This window comes from Manis pentadactyla, chromosome 1, assembly GCF_030020395.1.
Source record: "Manis pentadactyla isolate mManPen7 chromosome 1, mManPen7.hap1, whole genome shotgun sequence".
Lineage (NCBI taxonomy): Eukaryota > Metazoa > Chordata > Mammalia > Pholidota > Manidae > Manis > Manis pentadactyla.
Genome location: NC_080019.1, coordinates 234,795,610 through 234,820,828, shown reverse-complemented (window position 1 = coordinate 234,820,828; position 25,219 = coordinate 234,795,610). Strand labels below are relative to the sequence as shown.

Genomic DNA, 25,219 nt, shown 5'->3' with positions numbered 1-25,219 from the left:
GATAAAGGGGAATTGAAAGAAAGGAGTAAAACTTACGGTTTTCTTCTGTAATGACTTTGTAAATAGCTCCAGACAATTAGCTTGTTTTTGGCTTAAAGCTGGAGTGACTTATTAAGGGTAGATATTTTTATGAACCTATTTATGGTCAATATCTTTCTAAACTTTAAAAAAAATTAAAGTATCGTTTATATACAATCTTATGTTGGTTTCAAATATACAACACAGTGATTCAGCAGTTACCCATATTATTAAATCTTCACCCCCTCTAGTGAAGATGTTAAAGGAACATTAACTGTATTCTCCATGCTGTACTACCATCCCCATGACCAACTTATAGTGTTATTGTGAAACTTGTTTCTATAATTATTTTTCTCAATCCTGTCTGTCAGTGAACCTCATCTTTGACTAACCCTGTGGTTTAACCATGGCTCATAGAAAAATCATATGATAGTGACTCCCTATCACCGAGTAACTATTCTAAACAAAAAGGTAAGGAAGTCTATCTAGAAGCAAATTGCAGTTAAATTGGCATATTTACTTACTAGTAAGAGGTCAGATAAAAATCTTGGCCATTTCTGTAAACTTAATCATTCAAGATACACTAAGGTGGCATTTAACTGATGTTATTTTCTTTGGAGCCTTGCTCCATAGCTGATTTTCTTATTTACATCTCTGTTCTCAAGTCATTATACATACTGGCCTTTGTTCAGTTTCCTCTTAGCCCTTAAGGAACATATGATCTACCTTTGATTTTGAATTGCAGTGCTTCCCTGGCTTTCCATGAGGTTAGTGCTCAGTGACAGCTAATTATCAGTAGGGAAAGAGGTGTGCATTACTTTGGCATTGTTCATGGCCTTTTTTGTATGCCACAAGCTGGATTTCCTTTGCTGTCCTTTTGCTCCCACATTGTGTCACTACCTCATCCAGCTCAACGACTGCAAATTAATTTCATTGTTGGTCCAAGCAGAACTTCATTAAGAGGACAGATCTGTTCCAAGAGATCATGTATTGCAAAGCCCAACAAATTATTTTGTTTGAGCCACATTTGTTTTCCTTTCATTGGTATGGCTAATACAAAAATGACTGTTGTTGGGATGACTTCTCATTGAATGTAATCACCTAGGGATTAATTAAAATAGCAATGCAATAATGCTTCAAAAGTAAAACTATTTTGATATACATTTTTAACCTAGAAATAAAAATTAAGATATGTAAATGGCTGAAATATTTTTGTGGGTTTCTAAAGCAGTACAAAGTGATAATGTGGTATCTTGTTGAATTCAAACTATTTTTTAAGGAAAAAGTGTCCTTGAGGTCATTTTTTCTTGTGTCATTGGATCTGTAACATGATTGTTGGAGATTTTAGAAAGAGTTGATTTTTTATCAGTTGTTTTAATGCAGTGAATACATAGCTTATGTAAATAAATGTTAAGTGAAATTCATAGTAGTCTTTGCATCTTGAGATTATGATAATACTATAATTACATGCACAATAGCAGGATACATTACTTGTATTCTTATATTTTGATGCTTTGAAATAAATCCCAGTACATAAAAGAATGTTGCTTTGTTCTTACTTTTCCCTCCTGATTCTTAGGGAAATTGTCGAATGGCAAATGATAATTCATAAGAAGCTTTGTAAATCCTGTTAGAAAGTGTGTTATGTAGTTCTAAAACATACTGGAGAAGAGATAAAAAACCATTCAGTGATCACAAAGTAGAGGCAGTCAGTGAACAAATACTAAACTACTTCTCATGAAGTGTAATGACCTAAAACAGTATAAATTCCTGCCTCCCATACTTCGTGATTCTTTGTGACATATTTTACCTTTCAGAATACTATAAATACACAACTATTTTTGCTTGATACTGGGAGTTGGTAACTGTTTTCTCTATAGGACCAGAGAGAAAATATTTTAAACTCTATGGGCCAAGAGGCAAAATTTAATATATAATGTAGGTACTTATACAACATGGAAGGAAACAAATTTCCACACATTTGTTAATTGATAAAATTAAAACTATAATAATTGAGCAATTTTTTTTTGTAATTTACATCTAATGAGAAGAATAGGATTTTTTGGGGGATTAACATTTTGTTTAATTGATGTTCAATATGAATGATCCCTATGATCGAAATTGGTTACAAATCTTCATCTGTAAATGCAGATCTGTAATGAGATTTTACATTTTTCATTTTTATAAATACCTCCTCAGATAGGTATTTCCAAGTGCTGATGTCAGTTGATAAGCAAGTATTTTAATTTGAGAATAAATTAATACATAATGTTATTTACCATTTAACCTGTCATCATATTACAGGTTAAGGTATTTCCAATGGATGGTTAGGTAGAAATTCCTCAATTGCACCATTAAATGTATTTTGAAATACAGAAATTTCCTTTGCAGTTGTACTGAAGTAAAAACAAACAAACAATGTAGGAACTGCACTTGAACCACAAAAATGTATATGTGCTGCATATTTGGGTTAGAATGGAGATCCTGCTTATTTTAACTTTTGACATTATGGGAAGTTTATGAAGCAGCTTGACATTAGCTATGATTCACATCATTGAAGTGATTTTTCTGTAGGTACATGTTTCACAAATAAGCATGGCTTTAAGTGGCGTTCATTTAGAAGCATTATCAAGACTGAAGCAAAAGCTAATTTCCAAAACCATTTATTATTTGATAATAGTGGTTGAGGGCAGTTCTCATTAAAAAAAATCAATCACAGCTCTAAGCTCAATAAAATTCCAATAAAACTGACCACTAATAAGCCATCTTGCTGCTGTACACTTGAGCAAGTCAGGATATTTAGCTTCTGTTTCTCATAAAAATTCATAGAAGTATGAAGATGGTCAAGTCCATGAAAGCAGAGGAGGTTCATTGTTGACTAATGTTAGACTAACTCATGAAAAGTCATACAATTTCTGCAAAGTGTTTGCTGATGAATAATACCACAAATAACCACAGGTTTTAAATGTCTTAAATTTTCACAAGCTTTATAAATTTGTCCAACTAAGCCTTTTTGTTCTCCACGTATATTTTCACCATCATTAATTTTAACACATCTTAATAGCTTCCACTTCAGATTGTACTGAGTTAGTGTTGTCTCAGTGTTTACAGTCACTTCATACTTGGCATTGATTCCTTGACTATAACTGAGCAGTATCAGTAACATCTGTTGACTCATCAGAAATCAAGGAAAACTGTGTTCCTTTGCCTTTTTCAAAAAGTGTACAATTTAGTGGTTTTAATATATTCAAAAGGTTGTGTAACCATCACCACTCTAATTCCAGAATATTTTCATCACTCTGTAAAGAATTGCTATACCCAATAGCAGTCACTCCCCAGTCCTCTCTCCTCCCCAAGATGTGATAAGCATTAATCTACTTTCTGTGTCCTGGCTTTCCCTGTTCTGGACCCTTCATATAAATGGAATCATACAATATGTGGCTTTTTGTGTCTGCCTTTTTTAACGTAGCATAGACTTGTGGGGGTTATCTATGTTGTAGCATTTTTCAGTATTTTGTTCTTTTTTTTTTTTTTGTAGATAATTATTTTTTATTGAAGGGTAGTTGACACACAGTATTACATTACATTAGTTTCAGGTGTACAACACAGTGATTCAACATTTATATACATGATAATTCTAGGTACCAGCTATCACCATACCAAGTTGTTACAATATTTTGACTATATTCCTTATGCTATACATTACATCCCGGTTACTTATTTATTTTACAATTGGAAGTGTGTACTTTTTTTTTGTTGTTGTTGTTGTGAGGGCATCTCTCATATTTATTGATCAAATGGTTGTTAACAACAATAAAATTCTGTATAGTGGAGTCAATGCTCAATGCACAATCATTAATCCACCCCAAGCCTAATTTTCGTCAGTCTCCAATCTTCTGAAGCATAACGAACAAGTTCTTACATGGAGAACAAATTCTTATATAGTGAATAAGTTACATGGTGAACAGTACAAGGGCAGTCATCACAGAAACTTTTGGTTTTGCTCATGCATTATGAACTATAAACAGTCAGTTCAAATATGAATACTCATTTGATTTTTATACTTGATTTATATGTGGATACCACATTTCTCTCTTTATTATTACTATTTTTAATAAAATGCTGAAGTGGTAGGTAGATGCAAGATAAAGGTAGAAAACATAGTTTAGTGTTGTAAGAGAGCAAATGTAGATGATCAGGTGTGTGCCTGTAGACTATGTGTTAATCCAAGCTAGACAAGGGCAATAAAACATCCACGTATGCAGAAGATTTCTCTCAGAACGGGGGGGTGAGGTTCTAAGCCTCACCTCTGTTGATCCCCAATTTCTCACCTGATGGCCCCCCTGCGACTGTGCCTGTCTTAGGCTGTTCCTCCCTTGAGGAATCTTACCCGTCTCTGGCTAACCAGTCATCTTCTGGGGCCATACAGGGAAATGTAAATTTGTTAAGTGAGAGAGAAGCCTTATTGTTTGAAAAGGTTAGCTTTTTACCTCTTTGCATATTTATGCCCTGTGGCTTCTATGCCCAGCATTTGTCTTGAGGTATCTTTACCACTTGGAAGAATTATGATACTCGGTAAATTTGATATGAGGCACGAATTCTATTTAAGGGTTGTAATTAGGAAGGAAGAAGAAAAGCTATAGAAGTAGCAGGCGGAAGAAAACATGGGAAGATTGATTATTTCTTTGACATATCTTCTTGTAGAGTAACTTCAGCATGTATACGTTTTAAACTACTACTTAAATTGCGCACACACATTAACATAATAGGAGTATAGTTACATAACCAAAGCATACCTGTAATTACCAGCCATCTCCAGTGAAACCAAGAAAACCAGTTAGGCACCTTAGGCATTTGTGAAAACTTATCTATGATATGGTGGATATTGTCCAACTGAACTTGAACAGTCTGAGAGAAATCAGACAAATTAAAACAACCCATTCCTGGGGACTGTTCACATCTCATATATTCTTTTAACAGTAAATAGTCTGTAGTTGTGAGATTTTGGAGTGCTACAATTTGCACTTCTCCTAATTCTTGATTGAGTTCCAACAGTATAGATCCAGTCAAATTTGTTGTTTTACTGTATGCACAGGCCAGCTTAGGTATCTCCTTCTTCATTCCCATGGCAAGTCCAGGAACTGGTGGGATGAGTACATCTACAGCAGTAGCAGTGCGTGGATCTTTGTTGGGGTTTTTTGATGATCATCTTCTGGCATGAGTCTTCCCGAGAGTGCTGATGTTGGAAGTTCTCTTTCATATCGTATCTTAGTTCATTTTCGGGGTAGCCCAGTTAGGCTTTGATCCTCTGTATAAACACAAACAGACCCTTTGCCTACACTTTTATATGCCCTTTATACCCTTGTGTAGAACTCATTGGAGGTCACCACACAGGAACTGCCTTTTTTTTTTTTGTATCACTAATCTACACTTACATAACGAATATTATGTTTACTAGGCTCTCCCCTATACCAGGTCCCCCCTATAAACCCCTTTACAGTCACTGTCCATCAGCATAGCAAAATGTTGTAGAATCACTACTTGCCTTCTCTGTGTTGTACAGCCCTCCCCTTTCTCCCACGCCCCCATGCATGCTAATCTTAATACCCCACTTCTTCTCCCCCCTCTTATCCCTCCCTACCCACCCATCCTCCCCAGTCCCTTTCCCTTTGGTACCTGTTAGTCCATTCTTGAGTTCTGTGATTCTGCTGCTGTTTTGTTCCTTCAGTTTTTCCTCTGTTCTTATATTCCACAGATGAGTGAAATAATTTGGTATTTCTCTTTCTCCGCTTGGCTTGTTTCACTGAGCATAATACCCTCCAGCTCCATCCATGTTGCTGCAAATGGTAGAATTTGCCCTTTTCTTATGGCTGAGTAGTATTCCATTGTGAATATGTACCACATCTTCTTTATCCATTCATCTATCGATGGACATTTAGGTTGCTTCCAATTCTTGGCTATTGTAAATAGTGCTGCGATAAACATAGGGGTGTATTGGTCTTTCTCATACTTGACTGCTGCATTCTTAGGGTAAATTCCTAGGAGTGCAATTCCTGGGTCAAATGGTAAGTCTGTTTTTTTTTTTTTTTTTTTTTTAGATAATTATTTTTTATTGAAGGGTAGTTGACACACAGTATTACATTACATTAGTTTCAGGTGTACAACACAGTGATTCAACATTTATATACATGATAATTCTAAGTACCAGCTATCACCATACCAAGTTGTTACAATATTTTGACTATATTCCTTATGCTATACATTACATCCCGGTTGCTTATTTATTTTACAATTGGAAGTGTGTACTTTTTCTTGGTTGTTGTTGTTAGGGCATCTCTCATATTTATTGATCAAATGGTTGTTAACAACAATAAAATTCTGTATAGGGGAGTCAATGCTCAATGCACAATCATTAATCCACCCCAAGCCTAATTTTCGTCAGTCTCCAATCTTCTGAAGCATAACGAACAAGTTCTTACATGGAGAACAAATTCTTACATAGTGAATAAGTTACATGGTGAACAGTACAAGGGCAGTCATCACAGAAACTTTTGGTTTTGCTCATGCATTATGAACTATAAACAGTCAGTTCAAATATGAATACACATTTGATTTTTATACTTGATTTATATGTGGATACCACATTTCTCTCTTTATTATTTTTAATAAGATGCTGAAGTGGTAGGTAGATACAACATAAAGGTAGAAAACATAGTTTAGTGTTGTAAGAGAGCAAATGTAGATGATCAGGTGTGTGCCTGTAGACTATGTGTTAATCCAAGCTAGACAAGGGCAATAAAACATCCACATATGCAGAAGATTTCTCTCAGAACAGGGGGGGTGAGGTTCTAAGCCTCACCTCTGTTGATCCCCAATTTCTCACCTGATGACCCCCCTGCGACTGTGCCTGTCTTAGGTTGTTCCTCCCTTGAGGAATCTTACCCGTCTCTGGCTAACCAGTCATCTTCCGGGGCCATACAGGGAAATGTTAAGTTGGTAAGTGAGAGAGAAGCCTTATTGTTTGAAATGGTTAGCTTTTTATTTCTTTGCATATTTATGCCCTGTGGCTTCTATGCCCAGCATTTGTCTTGAGGTATCTTTACCACTTGGAGGAGTTATGATACTCGGTAAATTTGATATGAGGCACGAATTCTATTTAAGAATTCGTTGTAATTAGGAAGGAAGAAGAAAAGCTATAGAAGTAGCAGGCGGGAGAAAACATGGGAAGATTGATTATTTCTTTGACATATCTTCTTGTAGAGTAACTTCAGCATGTATATATTTTAAGCTACTACTTAAATTGCGCACACACATTAACATAATAGGAGTATAGTTACATAACCAAAGCATACCTGTAATTACCAGCCATCTCCAGTGAAACCAAGAAAACCAGTTAGGCACCCTAGGCATTTGTGAAAACTTATCAATGATATGATGGTTATTATCTAACTGAATTTGAATAGTTTGAGAAAAATCAGACAAATTAAAACAACCCATTCCTGGGCACTGTTCACATCCCATATGTTCTTTTAACAGTAAATAGTCTGTAGTTGTAAGATTTTGGAGCGCTACAATTTGCACTTCTCCTAATTCTTGGTTGAGTTCCAACAGTATAGATCCAGTCAAATTTGTTGTTTTACTGTATGCACAGGCCAGCTTAGATATCTCCTTCATTCCCATGGCAAGTCCAGGAGCTGGTGGGATGAGTGCATCTACAGCTGTAGCAGTGCGTGGATCTTTGTTGGGGTTTTTTGATGATCATCTTCTGGCATGAGTCTTCCCGAGAGTGCTGATGTTGGAAGTTCTCTTTCATATCGTTTCTTAGTTCATTTTCGGGGTAGCCAAATTAGGCTTTGATCCTCTGTATAAACACAAACAGACCCTTTGCCTACACTTTTATATGTCCTTTATATCATTGTGCAGAACTCATTAGAGGTCACCACATAGGAACTGCATTTTTTTTTTTTTAATCATTAATCTACACTTACATGACGAATACTTTGTTTACTAGGCTCTCCCCTATACCAGGTCCCCCCTATATACTCCTTTACAGTCACTGTCCATCAGCGTAGCAACCTGTTGTAGAATCACTACTTGTCTTCTCTGTGTTGTACAGCCCTCCCCTTTCTCCCACCCCGCTATGGATGCTAATCTTAATACCCCCCTACTTCTCCCCCCCTTATCCCTCCCTACCCACCCATCCTCCCCAGTCCCTTTCCCTTTGGTACCTGTTAGTCCATTCTTGAGTTCTGTGATTCTGCTGCTGTTTTGTTCCTTCAGTTTTTCCTTTGTTCTTATATTCCACAGATGAGTGAAATCATTTGGTATTTCTCTTTCTCTGCTTGGCTTGTTTCACTGAGCAAAATACCCTCCAGCTCCATCCATGTTGCTGCAAATGGTTGGATTTGCCCTTTTCTTATGGCTGAGTAGTATTCCATTGTGTATAAATACCACATCTTCTTTATCCATTCATCTATCGATGGACATTTAGGTTGCTTCCAATTCTTGGCTATTGTAAATAGTGCTGCGATAAACATAGGGGTGCACTGATCTTTCTCATACTTGATTGCTGCATTCTTAGGGTAAATTCCTAGGAGTGCAATTCCTGGGTCAAATGGTAAGTCTGTTTTGAGCGTTTTGATGTACCTCCATACTGCTTTCCACAATGGTTGAACAAGTTTACATTCCCACCAGCAGTGTAGGAGGGTTCCCCTTTCTCCACAGCCTCGCCAACATTTGTTGTTGTTTGTCTTTTGGATGGCAGCCATCCTTACTGGTGTGAGGTGATACCTCATTGTAGTTTTAATTTGCATTTCTCTGATAATTAACGACGTGGAGCATCTTTTCATGTGTCTGTTGGCCATCTGTATTTCTTTTTTGGAGAACTGTCTGTTCAGTTCCTCTGCCCATTTTTTAATTGGGTTATTTGTTTTTTGTTTGTTGAGGCGTGTGAGCTCTTTATATATTCTGGACGTCAAGCCTTTATCGGATGTGTCATTTTCAAATATATTCTCCCATACTGGAGGGTTCCTTTTTGTTCTATTGATGGTGTCTTTTGCTGTACAGAAGCTTTTCAGCTTAATATAGTCCCACTTGTTCATTTTTGCCGTTGTTTTCCTTGCCGGGGGAGATATGTTCAAGAAGAGGTCACTCATGTTTATGTCTAAGAGGTTTTTGCCTATGTTTTCTTCCAAGAGTTTAATGATTTCATGACTTACATTCAGGTCTTTGATCCATTTTGAGTTTACTTTTGTATATGGGGTTAGACAATGGTCCAGTTTCATTTTCCTACATGTAGCTGTCCAGTTTTGCCAGTACCATCTGTTGAAGAGACTGTCATTTCGTCATTGTATGTCCATGGCTCCTTTATCAAATATTAATTGACCATATGTGTCTGGGTTAATGTCTGGATTCTCTAGTCTGTTCCATTGGTCTGTGGCTCTGTTCTTGTGCCAGTACCAAATTGTCTTGATTACTGTGGCTTTATAGTAGAGTTTGAAGTTGGGGAGTGAGATCCCCCCTACTTTATTCTTCTTTCTCAGGATTGCTTTGGCTATTCGGGGTCTTTGGTGTTTCCATATGAATTTTTGAATTATTTGTTCCAGTTCATTGAAGAATGTTGCTGGTAGTTTCATGGGGATTGCATCAAATCTGTATATTGCTTTGGGCAGGATGGCCATTTTGACGATATTAATTCTTCCTAGCCAGGAGCATGGGATGAGTTTCCATCTGTTAGTGTCCCCTTTAATTTCTCTTAAGAGTGACTTGTAGTTTTCAGAGTATAAGTCTTTCACTTCTTTGGTTAGGTTTATTCCTAGGTATTTTATTTTTTTTGATGCAATTGTGAATGGAGTTGTTTTCCTGATTTCTCTTTCTGTTGGTTCATTGTTAGTGTATAGGAAAGCCACAGATTTCTGTGTGTTGATTTTGTATCCTGCAACTTTGCTGTATTCCGATATCAGTTCTAGTAGTTTTGGGGTGGAGTCTTTAGGGTTTTTTATGTACAGTATCATGTCATCTGCAAATAGTGACAGTTTAACTTCTTCTTTACCAACCTGGATTCCTTGTATTTTTTTGTTTTGTCTGATTGCCGTGGCTAGGACCTCCAGTACTGTGTTAAATAACAGTGGGGAGAGTGGGCATCCCTGTCTAGTTCCCAATCTCAGAGGAAATGCTTTCAGCTTCTCGCTGTTTAATATAATGTTTGCTGTGGGTTTATCATAGATGGTCTTTATTATGTTGCGGTACTTGCCCTCTATTCCCATTTTGCTGAGAGTTTTTATCATGAATGGATGTTGAACTATGTCAAATGCTTTTTCAGCATCTATGGAGATGATCATGTGGTTTTTGTGTTTCTTTTTGTTGATGTGGTGGATGATGTTGATGGACTTTCGAATGTTGTACCATCCTTGCATCCCTGGGATGAATCCCACTTGGTCATGGTGTATGATCCTTTTGATGTATTTCTGAATTTGGTTTGCTAATATTTTGTTGAGTATTTTTGCATCTACGTTCATCAGGGATATTGGTCTGTAGTTTTCTTTTTTGGTGGGGTCTTTGCCTGGTTTTGGTATTAGGGTGATGTTAGCTTCACAGAATGAGTTTGGGAGTATCCCTTCCTCCTCTTTTTTTGGAAAACTCTAAGGAGAATGGGTATTATGTCTTCCCTGTATGTCTGATAAAATTCCGAGGTAAATCCATCTGGCCCGGGGGTTTTGTTCTTTGGTAGTTTTTTGATTACCGCTTCAATTTCATTGCTGGTAATTGGTCTGTTTAGATTTTCTGTTTCTTTCTGGGTCAGTCTTGGAAGGTTGTATTTTTCTAGGAAGTTGTCCATTTCTCCTAGGTTTCCCAGCTTGTTAGCATATAGGTTTTCATAGTATTCTCTAATAATTCTTTGTATTTCTGTGGGGTCCGTCGTGATTTTTCCTTTCTCGTTTCTGATACTGTTGATTTGTGTTGACTCTCTTTTCTTCTTAATAAGTCTGGCTAGAGGCTTATCTATTTTGTTTATTTTCTCGAAGAACCAGCTCTTGGTTTCATTGATTTTTGCTATTGTTTTATTCTTCTCAATTTTATTTATTTCTTCTCTGATCTTTATTATGTCCCTCCTTCTGCTGACCTTAGGCCTCATCTGTTCTTCTTTTTCCAATTTTGATAATTGTGACATTAGACCATTCATTTGGGATTGTTCTTCCTTTGTTAAGTATGCTTGGATTGCTATATACTTGCCTCTTAAGACTGCTTTTGCTGTGTTCCACAGAAGTTGGGGCTTAGTGTTGTTGTTGTCATTTGTTTCCATATATTGCTGGATCTCCATTTTGATTTGGTCATTGATCCATTGAATATTTAGGAGCGTGTTGTTAAGCCTCCATGTGTTTGTGAGCATGTTTGCTTTCTTTGTACAGTTTATTTCTAGTTTTATGCCTTTGTGGTCTGAAAAGTTGGTTGGTAGGATTTCAATCTTTTGGAATTTACTGAGGCTCTTTTTGTGGCCTAGTGTGTGGTTTATTCTGGAGAATGTTCCATGTGCACTTGAGAAGAATGTATATCCTGTTGCTTTTGGATGTAGAATTCTATAGATGTCTATTAGGTCCATCTGCTCTACTGTGTTGTTCAGTGCTTCCGTGTCCTTACTAGTTTTCTGCCCGGTGGATCTATCCTTTGGGGTGAGTGGTGTGTTGAAGTCTCCTAGAATGAATGCATTGCAGTCTATTTCCCCCTTTAGTTCTGTTAGTATTTGTTTCACATATGCTGGGGCTCCTGTGTTGGGTGCATATATATTTAGAATGGTTATATCCTCTTGTTGGACTGAGCCCTTTATCATTATGTAGTGTCCTTCTTTATCTCTTGTTACTTTCTTTGTTTTGACGTCTATTTTGTCTGATATTAGTACTGCAACCCCTGCTTTCTTCTCGCTGTTGTTTGCTTGAAATGTTTTTCCATCCCTTGACTTTTAGTCTGTACATGTCTTTGGGTTTGAGGTGAGTTTCTTGTAAGCAGCATATAGATGGGTCTTGCTTTTTTATCCATTCTGTTACTCTGTGTCTTTTGATTGGTGCATTCAACCCATTAACATTTAGGGTGACTATTGAAAGATATGTACTTATTGCCATTGCAGGCTTTAAATTCGTGGTTACCAAAGGTTCAAGGTTAGCCTCTTTAGTATCTTACTGCCTAACTTAGCTCGCTTATTGAGCTGTTATATACACTGTCTGGAGATTCTTTTCTTCTCTCCCTTCTTGTTCCTCCTCCTCGATTCTTCATATGTTGGGTGTTTTGTGCTGTGCTCTTTCTAGGAGTGCTCCCATCTAGAGCAGTCCCTGTAAGATGTCCTGTAGAGGTGGTTTGTGGAAAGCAAATTCCCTCAGCTTTTGTTTGTCTGGGAATTGTTTAATCCCACCGTCATATTTGAATGATAGTCGTGCTGGATACAGTATCCTTGGTTCAAGGCCCTTCTGTTTCATTGTATTAAATATATCATGCCATTCTCTTCTGGCCTGTAGGGTTTCTGTTGAGAAATCTGATGTTAGCCTGATGGGTTTCCCTTTATAGGTGACCTTTTTCTTTTCTCTCTAGCTGCCTTTAACACTCTTTCCTTGTCCTTGATCTTTGCCATTTTAATTATTATGTGTCTTGGTGTTGTCCTTCTTGGATCCTTTCTGTTGGGGGTTCTGTGTATTTCCGTGGTCTGTTCGATTATTTCCTCCCCCAGTTTGGGGAAGTTTTCAGCAATTATTTCTTCTAAGATACTTTCCATCTCTTTTCCTCTCTCTTCTTCTTCTGGGACCCCTATAATACGGATATTGTTCCTTTTGGATTGGTCACACAGTTCTCTTAATATTGTTTCATTCCTGGAGATCCTTTTGTCTCTCTCTATGTCAGCTTCCATGTGTTCCTGTTCTCTGATTTCAATTCCATCAATGGCCTCTTGCATCCTATCCATTCTGCTTATAAACCCTTCCAGAGTTTGTTTCATTTCTGCGATCTCCTTTCTGGCATCTGTGATCTCCCTCTGGACTTCATCCCATTTCTCTTGCGTATTTCTCTGCATCTCTGTCAGCATGTTTATGATTCTTATTTTGAATTCTTTGTCAGGAAGACTGGTTAGGTCTGTCTCCTTCCCTGGTGTTGTCTCTGTGATCTTTGTCTGCCTGTAGCTTTGCCTTTTCATGGTGATAGGAATAAGTCTGCAGAGCTGGGACGAGTGACGGCTGGAAGGACTTCTCTTCTTGTTGGTTTGTGGCCCTCCTCTCCTGGGAGAACAGCGGCCTCTAGTGGTTTGTGCTGCGCAGCTGCGCGCAGACAGGGTTTCTGCTTCCTGCCCGGCTGCCATGGAGTTAATCTCCGCTGTTGCTGTGGGCGTGGCCTGGCTCGGGCAGCTGCTCCAAAGTGGTGGAGTCGCGTTGGAGCAGGAGCTGCTGGGAGGCTATTTATCTCCGTAAGGGGCCTCCCTGCTCCCTGCAGCCCAGGGGTTAGGGTGCCCAGAGATCCCCGGATTCTCCACCTCTGGATAAAGTGTCCCGCCCTGCTCCTTTAAGACTTCCAAAAAGCACTTGCCGAAACAAAACAACGACCACAAAAAAAAAAAAAATTTTTTTTAATTAAAAAAAAAAAGTGGCTGCTTTTTTTCTTTATTCTCCAGCGCCAGCCTCAGACATCTGCTCACCGGTCTTGCTGCCCTGTTTCCCTAGTATTGGGGTCCCTATCCCTTTAAGACTTCCAAAAAGCGCTAGCCAAAACAAAACAGCAAAAAAAACACAAAAAGGCCGCTCCCTTTTCTTATGTCCTCCGGCGCCCAGCCTCCAGTGCCTGCTCACTGTTCTTGCTGCCCTGTTTTCCTAGTATCCAGGGCCCTGCACTCTGGCCCGGATGGCTGGGGCTGGGTGTTCGGCAGTCCTGGGCTCCGTCTCCCTCCCGCTCTGCCTGCTCTTCTCCCGCCGGGAGCTGGGGGGAGGGGCGCTCGGGTCCCGCGGGGCCGGGGCTTGTATCTTACACCCTTCGCGAGGCGCTGGGTTCTCGCAGGTGCAGATGTGGTCTGGATGTTGTTCTGTGTCCTCTGGTCTTTATTCTAGGAAGAGTTGTCTTTGTTATATTTTCATAGATATATGTCGTTTTGGGAGGAGATTTCCGGTGCTCTACTCATGCCGCCATCTTGGCTCCCTCCTCCAGTAGTTTGTTCTTTTTATAGACCAGTAATATTCCATTGTATAGATATACTACATTTTGTTTATCCATTCATCAGTTGATGGATATGTGGATTGTTTCCATTTTTTGGCTATTCTGAATTCTGTGATGAACATCTGTGTATAAGTTTTTGAGTGAGCATATGTTTTCAGTTCTCTTGGGGTGTATACCTAAGCATAGAGATGCTCTCTCAAATGATATTTATTGCTTAATTTTTGAGTAACTGTGAAACTATTTTCCACAGCTGCTGCACCATTTTTACATTCCCATCAGTGATATATCCCCACATTTTTATTGTTAGTCTTTTTGATTATAGCCATCCTGGTGTATATGAAGTGGTATCCCATGATTTTAATTAGCATTTCACTAATGACTGTTATGTTGAGCATCTTTTCATGTACTTGTTGGCTATTTGCATATCTTCTTAGCAAAGATCCTTTGTCCATTAAAAATTTTTTTTTATTGCTGTAAAAGTTCTTTATGTATTCTGGATGCAGATCCCTTATAATGGTATATGATTTGTAAATATTTTCTCCCATTCTCCATGTTGTGCTTTTCACTTTCTGAACATGCCTGTTGCAACTTAAAAATTTTAAGAAACCATTAATTAATTTACAGTCATGAAGATTTACTCATATTTTCTTTAAGAATTTTATAGTTTGGCTCTTACATTTAGTCTTTGATCCATTTTGAGTTAAAATTTACATTTTTGAATTGAGGAAATTTTAATATACAGTTTTGACTGGAGTATAACTTACATAACTCACTCCAAACACTCTTTCTTGCAAATGTTTGTCTTTCCAGAATGTTCTTTTTGTGCTTATCCAATCAATTCCTATTCCTCTAGAGGTAACTGGTGTTATTTTTATTCACCTTAGATTGATTTAGCTTCTTCTATGTCTTTTTGTAAATGGAATTATGTCTTATGTACATTTCTGCATCTAACTTCTTTTACTCAGCATAATGTTTGTGATATTCATCCAATGTGTTAAGTGTATCAGTGATTGATCTTTATTTGGTATTGCTAGGTGGTATTGCATTGTATGAATATTGCATATATTGTGTATTTTCTTGATGAACATTTGGATTATTTCTACTGCTACGCTGTTGTGAATAAAGCTGCTACTATTATTCCTAAGTCTTTATAGGGAAGTGGTTTTTTTTGAGTTACTATGGCTAGTGGTTTATCAATTTTATCACTTTTTAAAGAACCCATTATTAGTTTCATTGATTTTTTTCCTGTTGTTCTTTTTTTATTCCATTGATTTTAGCTCTTCTTTAATTCCTTTCTCCTACATTCTTTGGATTTAAATTTCTTCTTTTCTATCTTGTTAAGTTGAGATCTTAAAGGAACCCAAGGATTTAAATGATGAGATTTTTTTCCAATGTAAGCATCTTTGGAAAATTATTAATCATTATTTCTTCTTATATTTTTTCTGCTTATTCTCTCTCTCCTCTTTTTTGGGACTTCAGACAAGGAGTTAGGAGATGTCTATTGGCCGACATGTCTCTTTTGATATATTTCTTATTTCATTCTTTTTTGTTTTTTATTTCTGTAGTTAGGTAATTTCTATTGTCCTATCTCTGAGTTCACAATACTTTGCTCAGCTCTGTTCATTCTCTTCTTAAGCCCATCCAATGAATATGAAATTTGGAATATTCTAATTTTCAGTTCTGAATTTTCATTTCATTTTTTTACTTAGAGATTACATTTCTGTGTAAGATCTTTCATGTCATGTATTTTGCTCATCTTTTCTCAGATATTTATTGCTAATATTCATTTAAACTTTTCTTATGCTGATACCAACATCTGGGTCATCTGAAGGTCTGGTTAGTCTGGTTTTCTTTTTTCCATTGAGTATAGACCACACTTTTCCAGTTCTTTCAGTATACTATTTTCTGATTTCATGCTGGATCTTTCAAAAACAACAGAAACTGAAGTGAATATCATTTTCCCCCAGAGAAGGCATGTTTTTTCTATGTCAAGCATGTTATGAGCTGGGTTGTGGCTAGGTTTTACTATCAGTTGCTTTCAGTTCACTGGTTTCAAAGTTTCTTGAGCATATGACCTGTTGAATGTTAGAGGTTTGTTCCTATAGTAGGACTTTGTATCTAAGCACCTGAAACTACAGAGACCTCTTTCTTCCTTTCCAGCTTCCTACCCCCTCCACCAGCCCTCCACCCCCAGCCTGCCACTGCCCCACCCAGTAAGCCTTTCTTGCAGAAGATCAGCAGTGTGTGGGAGAACTAGCTCTGCATTTTGGACCCTCCAAGATTCCACTGTGTTATCAGTGCCACAGCTCGTGTTTGTGAAGAACTCCACTGGTTTCTGCTCATCCCAGCAGACTCCTCTTTGTAGCAGGCTTCATCTGCCCATGTCTCAAATGTCCCCAGCAGTTTCTTGTCTCTGGTTTCTTTCTTACCACCTAAGAAAGGATTATCCCTTCTGGAATTTGGTTTCTTAAACCTCCTGATGTTCACTGTTCTCTGAGAAGTCTGCAAGACATGTTTTTTTTTTTGTTAAGTTATCATTGATATACAATCTTATGAAGGTTTCACTTGAGCAACATTGTGGTTACTACATTCATCCATGTTATCAAGTTCCCCCTACACCCCATTGCAGTCACTGTCCATCAGTGTAGTAAGATGCTATAGAGTCACTACTCAAGACATGTTTTCTTGTTTTTTTCTTGTTTTTTATTTTTTATTTTTGATATTGTTAACATGCAATTACTTGAACAGCATTATGGTTACTAGACTCCCCCTATTATCAAGTCCCCCCACATACCCCATTACAGTCCCTGTCCATCAAGCGTAGTAAGATGCTATAGAATCATTACTTATCTTCTCTGTAAATACTGCCTTTCCCGTGTCCCCCCCCACTGCTACATTATGTGTGCTAGTCGTGATGCCTCTTCCCCCTTATCCCCTCCCTACCCACCTACCCTCCACCAGTCCCTTTCCCTTTGGTAACTGTCAGTCCATTCTTGGGTTCTGTGAGTCTGCTGCTGTTTTGTTCCTTCAGTTTTACTTCGTTGTTTTACTCCACAAATGAGTGAAATCATTTGGTACTTGTCTTTCTCCGCCTGGCTTATTTCACTGAGAGCATAATACCCTCCAGCTCCATCCATGTTGTTGCAAATGGTAGGATTTGTTTTCTTCTTATGGCTTATTAATATTCCATTGTGTATATGTACTACCTCTTCTTTATCCATTCATCTACTGATGGACACTTAGGTTGTGAACTTAAGTCTTTTTATCTTTAACAGATTTTTTTCCTTTACAGAAGAAGTTTTATGTTTTCAGAAAAATTTTGAAGATATTGTTGAGAGTTCCCATATATTCCACCCCCGGTTTCCCTTAGTAACATCTTACATTAGTGTGGCACACTTGTCACAGTGAACCAATATTGACTCACCATTGTTAACTAAGGTGATATTTTATTAAGAGTGCAGAGCTTTTCTCATGTGTTTTTTATTTTTGGGTTCCAGGATCTCATCCTTCGGTACCACATTTAGTTGTCAGGTCTCCCTAATGCTGCTCTTGGCTTATGACAGTTTTCAGACTTTCCTCCTTTTGATAAATTGTTTTTGAAATTAAAATTTTTTTGTGGTGTGAAATGAAAGCAAGAATTATATAAATGAGTTTAAAATTTTCATTTTATCATTTACCTTAAGCTCTACTGAAAGCTTAGTTTCACTGGTGGCCCTTCAGTGCAATGCTGAATAAAAATGGTAGTGGACCTCCTCTTCTTGTTCCTAACCTTAGTGATAAAGTGTCCAGTATTTAACTATTGTGTATAGACAGCTTGTATGTAGCTTTCATCAGATTAAGGAAGTTCCCTTCTATTCTTTGTTTATTAAGAGGTTTAGTCACTAGTGGATGTTGAAGTTTATCAAATGCCTCTTCCATTTATGAGGATGGTCATACGATTTTTTCCTTTATTGATTTTCTAGTATTAAACCAACTCCTGGAATAAACCCCAGTTGGTCATGATGTAGCAGTATTTTTATATATAGTTGTATTTGAGTTGCTTATTTTTTAAAAAAGATTTTTGCGTCTATGATCATGAGAGAGATTGGCCTATAACTTTCTTTTCTTATAATGCCTTTTGTCAGGTTTTATTGTCATTCTGAGTTCAGATGAATCCCCTGTGCTTATTCTCTTAAACAAGTTTACTAAGGTTGGTGTTTCTACTTCAGACATTTGGACAAATTCACTGGTAGAGTAACCAGGACCTGGTATTTCATTTGTGGGAAGGTTTTAATTATAGATTCACTTTTCCTTAATAGATGTAGGATTGTTCAAGTTTCTGTCAGTTTTATTTTTCTATAAATTTGCCCATCCATCCTAAATTTTCAAATCTGTTGATATAAAACTTTTTGTAGTATCCTTTTATACATCACTTAATTATTAATTACATAAATGTTTTTAACCATAAATGTTTTGATTGCTAGTATTGATAATTTGTACCTTTACTCTTTTTCTCTGATCAGTCTTGCCTAGGTGTCTATCAATGTTAGTGTTTCCAAGAACAAATTTTAGATTATAAGTCCTTCATGATTGACAGGACTGCTCTTGGTGCTTTCTTTTCTTATATATTTTGGAATCAATTTATCAATTTTCTAAAAAAAAAAGATGAGGTTTTGGTATCTATAGATTTTCTCTGTTGTACATTTGCTTTTTATTTCATTAATTTCTGTTTTCATTTTTATTATGGGGATTTTGTTTCTCAAAGTCATAATCATATTTATTTCGTGATTGTTCATAAAAATATCTATTTGTTTATAGTAGATAAGACACTTTCAATTTTAATTTTTTTCTTAAGTAACTGATACATACTTGCCCCAAAAGGATACTTGAACACAGGTCATGCTGAGGGAGAGATACTTTGTTTACACAGTTGTTCTCACACACATGCTTGCAGGTGCACACCACTGCAGGAAGAGTCACTTTGCCCAAATACACTTTACTGTCCTGAACTATTTAATATTACCTTTCAATATGTAGGTTAACTAAGTTGAAGGGTCTTATGTATTTGAAAGATGAATTAGTGAAGAAGGAAGAATATATAGTTAAGAAAATTTAGTGCTTAATTTTGGTAACATTGACCCTGTCTCAGTATTTAAAAATGCTAATTGATGTGTTTATCCTTGTCTTTCTAGTGATATGCAGCTTTCGAGGACCTGTCCCTCAAGGGTTGGTCTTAGAAATAGGAGAAACAGTTCAGATTCTTGAAAAATGTGAAGGTAAGTAGAGACCTATAAAGCACACAAATAGTGATCATTTTGGCAGTATTATATACATTTATTTTGTCTTTATTATAAGCAATCATTTTGAAGCCATAATTAACCATATTATGATAGGCTTCTGTAAAATCCTTCCTGATCTGTGTTCCATCATAAAGGTATGAGCTGTTGGCTCTAATCTAATAGCAACAATTAAATTGCTCATTGTTGGCAGTCAGAACATGATTTTTACATACTGCGTTAAATGATTATTTTTGATTTCCTGCAGTCAAATAGATAATCTTCCAATCATTCTTAGCTGCATTTGAATAGAATTGTAATCAGTTCATTTGTATGTTTCTGTCTGATTGGCTGGACATTATCAGTCATCATTAAAATGTCATTAAAATGCTCAAATGGAGTTTGCTTGACTGTTGTCCTTTTCTGTGAAATATATGAGTATTTCTGCTATAATGTTTATGTACTATTGTAAAATAACATAGTCTTCAAAATCATACACTCAAATCAACAAGATATATGGAAAAATAAAGTTAGGGAGAAATCACGCAAAATCAGGGCATTGCTAAAGCAAAACGGATACATGGGAAAACAGCATAGGCAGCCTAGGCCAGCAGTTCAGCATGACTGCAAACCGTGCCAATGTGAATGACAGAGCAGCAATGGTGCTGTGTGGGCCTGGGGACAGTGCACATGGAAGTGGAGCTCGGACCCGGTTGACTGCTGTTAAGGTGGATGTAGGCATCAGTGCTGCCGACCGTGGCCCAGGAACCATGTATTTATCTGGAAAGGGAGCCCAGTGCAGCATTCATTAAAAATTTTCCTAAAACAGTAATATAAACAACATCCCATCATGATAAAGGCTTAACAAAGTAAGAATGGAAGGGAATTTTGTTAATCTGCTAAACGATATTTATTAAAAAGCCTACAGCAAACATCATATTCAGTTGTAAAATATTGAATGATTTCCCACTGAAATAGAAAACAAGACAAGGATGCCTGCTGTCACCCTGTGTATTGAACATTGTGCTGGTGCTACTAGCTAGTATGGTAAGGTAAGAAAACTAAAATACATGAGGAATGGAAACATAACATTGAAACTATCATTTGTAGATTATATAATTGTGTATGTAGAACATCTAATAGAATTTGTAGAAAAGATCATGAGAATAAAGGGAATTTAATGTAGCAAGTTTGATGGCTGTAATGTCAGTATTTTAAATATACATTATTTTTCAATGTGTTTGTAACAAAAGAATTAGAAACTGAAGAAAAAAATGTTATTTATATAATAGCACAAATACCAAATACCTAGAAATAAAGCTGATGAAAAAAATAAAAAGCTACATTAAAAACTACAAAAACATTATTGATAGAAATTAAAGTCTAAATAAATGTAAGATTTACCATGTTTATGGATTGGAAGACTCACTGTCATAAAGCTATCAGTTCTCTACAGTTGATAAGGTTTAATGCAATTCCAATAAAAATCCATCAGGTTTTTTTTTTTAGGGGTGTTGTGTGGAGATTGAACAGCTGATTCTGCCATGTATATGAAACTGCAAAAGTTTACCAAGTGCCAAGACAATCATGAAGATAGTCAAATTGGAGGACTTATCCTGCCAGATATAAAGATTTATTATAAATTAAGACATTCTGGTTTTGGGGCAGAGACAAAATAATAAAACAGAATAGAGGGTCCAGAAACAGACCGTCATGTATATTGTCCAGCAACATATGAAAAAGGTGGTAATTGCAGTGCAGTGGGGAAATGATGTCCTTTACAATTGATGTCCATTTACAAATGATGCCTATTCAATATAGGTACTGGGCCAGTAGTGAACACAGAAAGTCTTGATCCTTGCCTCATAGCATATACCTCAAACTCAATTCCAGATTGATGGTACATCTAAATGTGAAATGTAAAACAATACTGCACCTTGAAGGAAGCATAGGAGAATATTCCTGACCTTGGGGTAGACAAAGATCTTTTATAAGGATCCAAAAAGTATTAATCATAAAGGAAAAGATTAATAAATTATACTTTTTAAAAATGAAGATTTATTCAAAGGATATCATTAAAGATAGGAGGAAAAGACAAGTCACAGAGTGACATATTTGACAAAGGACTTATTTTCAGAGTATATAAAGAACTAGTACAGATAAAAAATAAGACATTCCAACAGAAAAATGGGCAGAAGGCTTGAATAGGCTCCTCACAAAACATACTGTAATGGTTTATAAAAATTTGGGAAGGTGCTTATTCTCAGGCATCAGAGAAACACAAAATAAAACCATAATGAGAGTGTGCCACGCAGCCACTGGAAAGACTAAAATTCAAAACACGGGTAATACCAAGCGCTGTTAAGGGTGCGAAACAGCTGCTGCTTTCATACATCGCTGTGGGAGAGCAAGTGGAATGACCGCTTGGGCACTGTTCACCAAAGTCGAATGTACCTGGACCGTATGATCCAGCAGTTCTTACCATACATGTAAATTCAACAGCAGTGTACATGTATAAAATGTTAGTAGCACATTTATTCATAATTGCTGCAAACTGAAAAGAAAATGTTCACCAGCAGTAGAATGGGAAAATAAATTGTGGTGTATTCATACCATTGACCATGATACAGAGAGGAAAGTGAGTGAGTTGTTACCGCACACAACAGTGCAGATGAATATCACAAATATTGACAGAAGCAGCCAGGTGTAGGGTGTCGTGCTGTTATGGCCCCATGTATGTGAAGTACAGAAGCAGGTAAAGCTAATAGCTGGTGATAGATAACCACTCTTACATCTGGCTTTTGCTAAGCTTAGTGTATCTGATGTTGTATATAGTAACAATTCATCCATTTTCCTTCTCATTTCACATTCAGTTTAAGGGTGTGTGTGCATTAGTGGCTGGAAGAGACAGTGGCTTTGGGGATGCTGCTATTATATTATTTATCTGAGTGGTGAGCATACAGGTGTATAGTTTTTGCAAATTTATTTAGCCCTAGACTAATGATTTGCACACTTATGGATGTTACATTACCAAACATTTACTTAAAAAAATAACTTTTTAAAAATGATAAGTGTCAAAATGCAACAACATGGATGAATCTAAAAAGTCTGTTGAGCAAATGTAAAAGATTATATTCTTTAAGGTTCCATTATATGAAATTCAAGAACAAGCAGCACTATGATCTGTGGTGAAAGAAATCAGAATAGTGGTTGTCTCTGGGAGAGGGCTGGAAGGAGGCGTGAGGGGACTTTCAGAGTGACTGAAAAGTTCTGGGACTTGATGAAATACTGGTTACATGGGTGTTACGTTTGGCAAAGCTCATAGAATTGCATTCATGATCTGTGCATTTCACTGTATGTAAATTATGCATCGGTGAAATGGATTCATGTTAAAAAGGACAAAAATCAAATCATAGACTGGAAAAAATTTTGCAGTGATATATCTGACAAAGATAACCATAACATAAAAAAACTCTTATAGTCCAATAAAAATACATAGCAGTTGAATAGAAAAATGATCAAGAACTTCACAGAAATGCTCAATCTTGTCAGCAGTCAAGAAACAAGTTAAAACCAGAATGAAGAACAAGTCCACACATATTAGTTTGAGAAGACTAAAATGACTGACATATCCACATGTTGGCACAGATTTGTTCCAGTGAGAATGCTTATGCAGTGCTGATATCTTGTGAAATTAGATGTACACATGCTGTGATCTAGCTGTTTAGCTCCTAAGTTTATACCTTAAAGAAGTGTTTTTTAAGCTATCTTCATCAAATCATTATGGGGTTACAAATTCCATTTAGTGGCTCACCCTAAGTATTAATAAAAAAGAATAGAATGAAAAATACCAAAACTGTATTACTTCATCAGTTCTGATCCACTCAGAAAACAGAAATCACACTAAGAATTTGAATAGGGAATATTAAATGAAAATAATTTTTGACTAGTAAAAAATGGTTAACTTCTAAAAGGGCAAAAGAAGGTTCCAAGGGATATAGACATAGCAGGTGCAGAAATCAGCTACTACTTCTAGGGTGGAGATGAGCCAACAAGCAAGGAACTAAGCCTCGAACACTTCTGTGGCTCAAGGTGAAGATTCTCTTCCTTCTGGAAAGGGCATGGCTGCCAGAGGAACATGAAGCCTGCCCGGGTGAAGAAACACGCCAGAGGGCATGGATTGGAGCTGGCGCATAGGAGCAGCTGCTGGGTAGCAGAAAAACTTACGGAAAGGTGTGAGTGAGCCAGGGTGGCCCAGAGCTCTGGCTCCTCAGATGGTGGAGAAACTTCCCCGAGCATAGGAGCCGCTAGCTTGTCTGTGAAGGTAGCTGAGGAGAGTGCCGGGGCCCCAGGTGCCTGTCTTCCAGCGGGGGTGCTGGCGGTAAAAACACAGCACATCAGGGCCGAGGAGGAGCTGCTGCTTCCTACCATGGTCGTGCTGCGGCCGGGGCTGCCTGGTGTCGACAAAGCCTAACACCAAGCGAGCTGGCAAAGGGGAATGTTCATATGGTCTGCATTAGTCTGGGTTTTCCAGGGAAACATAACTAATAAAATACACATGCAAATAGAGATACAAGGAATTGGGTGGTGTGGTTATGGAGGCTGAGAAGGTCCAGGATCTGCAGTGGGCAAGCTGGAGACCCAGGAGAGCCGTGCTGGCGTCGGCTGGAGCTGGAGGGCCTGAGATCCGGGAGAGCTGATGGTGTAAGTTCCAAATCTGAGTCCAAGTCTGAAGGCAGGAGAAGACAACTGTCCTAGCTTGAAGAAAAGCAGAGAGACTGAAATTTCTCTTATTCGGCCTGTTTGTTCTATTCAGGCCTTCAGTGAATTTTAGGAGCCCCCCTGCCCCCCCACTGGGGAAGACAATCTAGTCAGTCTGATCCAGAAACATTCTCACAGGCACGTGCAGAATAATGTTTAACCAAATATCTGGGCATTCTGTGGCACACAGGATTAACTATCATGAGGCCCAATCCCAGCACTGAAAAGCAGGATAAAGATGGGGAGATTTACTGCTGAGGTGCAATGAATTGGCAGCTGCCACAACTGGATGTAGCATCATGAAATTTTTTCTTCATGAGATATACTTTAATTTTATGTGTATGGGATTATGATATTAAAATATATTTCTGAGTCTGGCCATGGTAAAACATACTTGAATGCCATTGATCTGGGGAAATTACTACATATGTACACACATGACAACACTTACAGCATGTGTGCAGTACCAAAAATTGATAACATCCTAAGTCTTTACCAACAAGAGAATGCTAGAGAAGTAAATTGTGAGAGCTAATGGACAGCATAGTGATTGTAGTTATACTCTTGTATTATATACTGTACTTGTATGTGCTTATTATTCTATATCTGTTTCATATACTTGAAAGTTGCTAAGAGAGTAGATCTCAGATGTTCTCACCACATAAAAGAAGTGGTAATTATGTGAGGAGGTGGAGGTGTTAAGCTAGCCACTGTGGTTGATCATCTTGCAGTATGTAAGTGTGTCAGGTCAGCACACTGTACACCTGAAACTTACACAATGTTACCTGTCAGTTATATCTTAGTACAGCCATAAAAATAAAAAAATAAAACCAATACAGTGATTTATTTAATAAATAAATAACATGAAAAAAACATGCTTATATTTCTGTTTCTTGATTTTTCCCATTTTATCCTTGTATTCACTGTGTGCAGTGGAAGATGAGACCGACTCCATCATCCTTTCCTGTTCGAAATGTGCACACACATTCATCTTGCGTTCTTCC

General features: G+C 37.4%; 1 protein-coding gene across 7 annotated transcripts in view; it reads left to right on the top strand.

The window, feature by feature from the left end:
• DOCK3 (dedicator of cytokinesis 3) overlaps positions 1–25,219 on the top strand; it is a 347,773-nt gene that overhangs the window by 67,145 nt on the left and 255,409 nt on the right. For all 7 annotated transcript variants that reach the window (XM_057487070.1, XM_057487065.1, XM_057487062.1 and 4 more), the window contains exon 2: positions 19,371–19,454. In XM_057487070.1, the coding sequence (XP_057343053.1) occupies positions 19,371–19,454 (84 nt within the window). The remainder of the gene's footprint in view (positions 1–19,370; positions 19,455–25,219) is intronic.